Raw genomic sequence first — 1,674 nt, 5'->3', positions numbered from 1 at the left:
CCAAAAAGATAAGCTTATCTCTAGCGTGAATAGGTTTCTTAAATCAACCATGGGCTTACTCTTTTCGAAACACTTGGTTGTACTTCTATACTACCATTTCTCAGGATTTTTGCCATTCTGAACAATGCAGAATAACATAACAAAATTTTATCACAATGAAATTTCTGAATTAAGCTTATAGTCTGTTCAGATATGCAGCAGAACATGGTCAAGAGTTACCCACCTTTACAATAATCTTTAGGATCTTCCTGTTCATCATCATCTGATCCTAAAATTTCTTCATCTTCTTCTTCATCATCATAAATCTCTTCTCTACGTTCATCTCTGTAAAATACAATTATTCACAATTTATAACTCAAAGTTTAAATATCTTTCTTGTTTCATTGACACAGTTCAAAGCTCACCTGTCTCCATTCAAATCAGACTCATTTTCTTGATGTAAAAAGCAGCTTATTGAGAATGATTATATACACAGTACCAACGGTATGAAGGTTCATACAGACAGTTGATGTTCATACAGCCAATTGAGAATGATCATACACCTGTGAATGACCATATGTACAGCCAATTGAGAATAACCATACAACTGAGAATGACCATACAGCCAATTGAGAATGATCATATAACTAAGAATGACCATACAGCCAATTGAGAATGATCATACAACTGTGAATGACCATACAGCCAATTGAGAATGATCATATAACTAAGAATGACCATACAGCCAATTGAGAATGATCATATAACTGTGAATGACCATACAGCCAATTGTGAATGATCATATAACTGTGAATGACCATACAGCCAATTGAGAATGATCATACAACTGAGAATGACCATACAGTCAATTGAGAATCATCATACAACTCTAAATGACCATACAGTCAATTGAGAATGATCATATAACTGTGAATGACCATATAGCCAATTGAGACTGTTCATACAGACAGTTGAGAATGACCATATAACTGAGAATGACCATACAGCCAATTGAAAATGATCACACAACTGAGAATGACCATACAGCCAATTGAGAATGATCATACAACTGAGAATGACCACACAGCCAATTGAGAATGATCATACAACTGTGAATGACCATAAAGCCAATTGAGAATGATCATACAACTGAGAATGACCATACAGCCAATTGAGAATGAGCATACAACTGTGAATGACCATAGAGACAATTGAGACTGTTCATACAACTGAGAATGACCATATAGCCAATTGAGAATGATCATACATCCAATTGAGAATGATCATACAACTGAGAATGACCATACAGCCAATTGAGAATGATCATATAACTGCGAATGACCATAGAGACAATTGAGACTGTTCATATAGACAGTTGAGAATGATCATATAACTGAGAATGACCATACAGCCAATTGAAAATGATCACACAACTGAGAATGACCATACAGACAGTTAAGAATGATCATACAACTGAGAATGACCATACAGCCAGTTCAAGAATAATCATACACTAAGAATGACCATACAGTCAATCGAGACTGTTCATACAGACAGCTTAGAATGACCGCGATACAGTAAATTGAGAATGATCATACAAAGTTCTGGGATTCAGAGAATGATCATACAACTGGATATGATCATACAGCCAATTGAGAATGATCAATACAATTGAGAATGACCATACAGCCATGT

The 1,674-nt window shown here is 35.1% G+C and overlaps 1 protein-coding gene across 1 annotated transcript; it reads right to left on the bottom strand.

Annotated features, from left to right (window-relative positions):
* Window positions 1–1,040: 1,040 nt before the first annotated feature.
* Window positions 1,041–1,472, bottom strand: LOTGIDRAFT_147570 (hypothetical protein; the record flags this gene model as incomplete). Its single annotated transcript, XM_009057610.1, has 2 exons — window positions 1,041–1,168; window positions 1,409–1,472. Coding segments are annotated over 2 exons (192 nt in total), but the record flags the coding sequence as incomplete, so codon positions are not given.
* Between the last annotated feature and the right edge of the window lie 202 nt (window positions 1,473–1,674).

Source organism: Lottia gigantea (assembly GCF_000327385.1).
Source record: "Lottia gigantea unplaced genomic scaffold LOTGIsca_3032, whole genome shotgun sequence".
NCBI lineage: Eukaryota > Metazoa > Mollusca > Gastropoda > Lottiidae > Lottia > Lottia gigantea.
The sequence above is the reverse complement of the archived record's forward strand: the minus strand, read 5'-3'. Positions and strand labels throughout refer to the sequence as shown.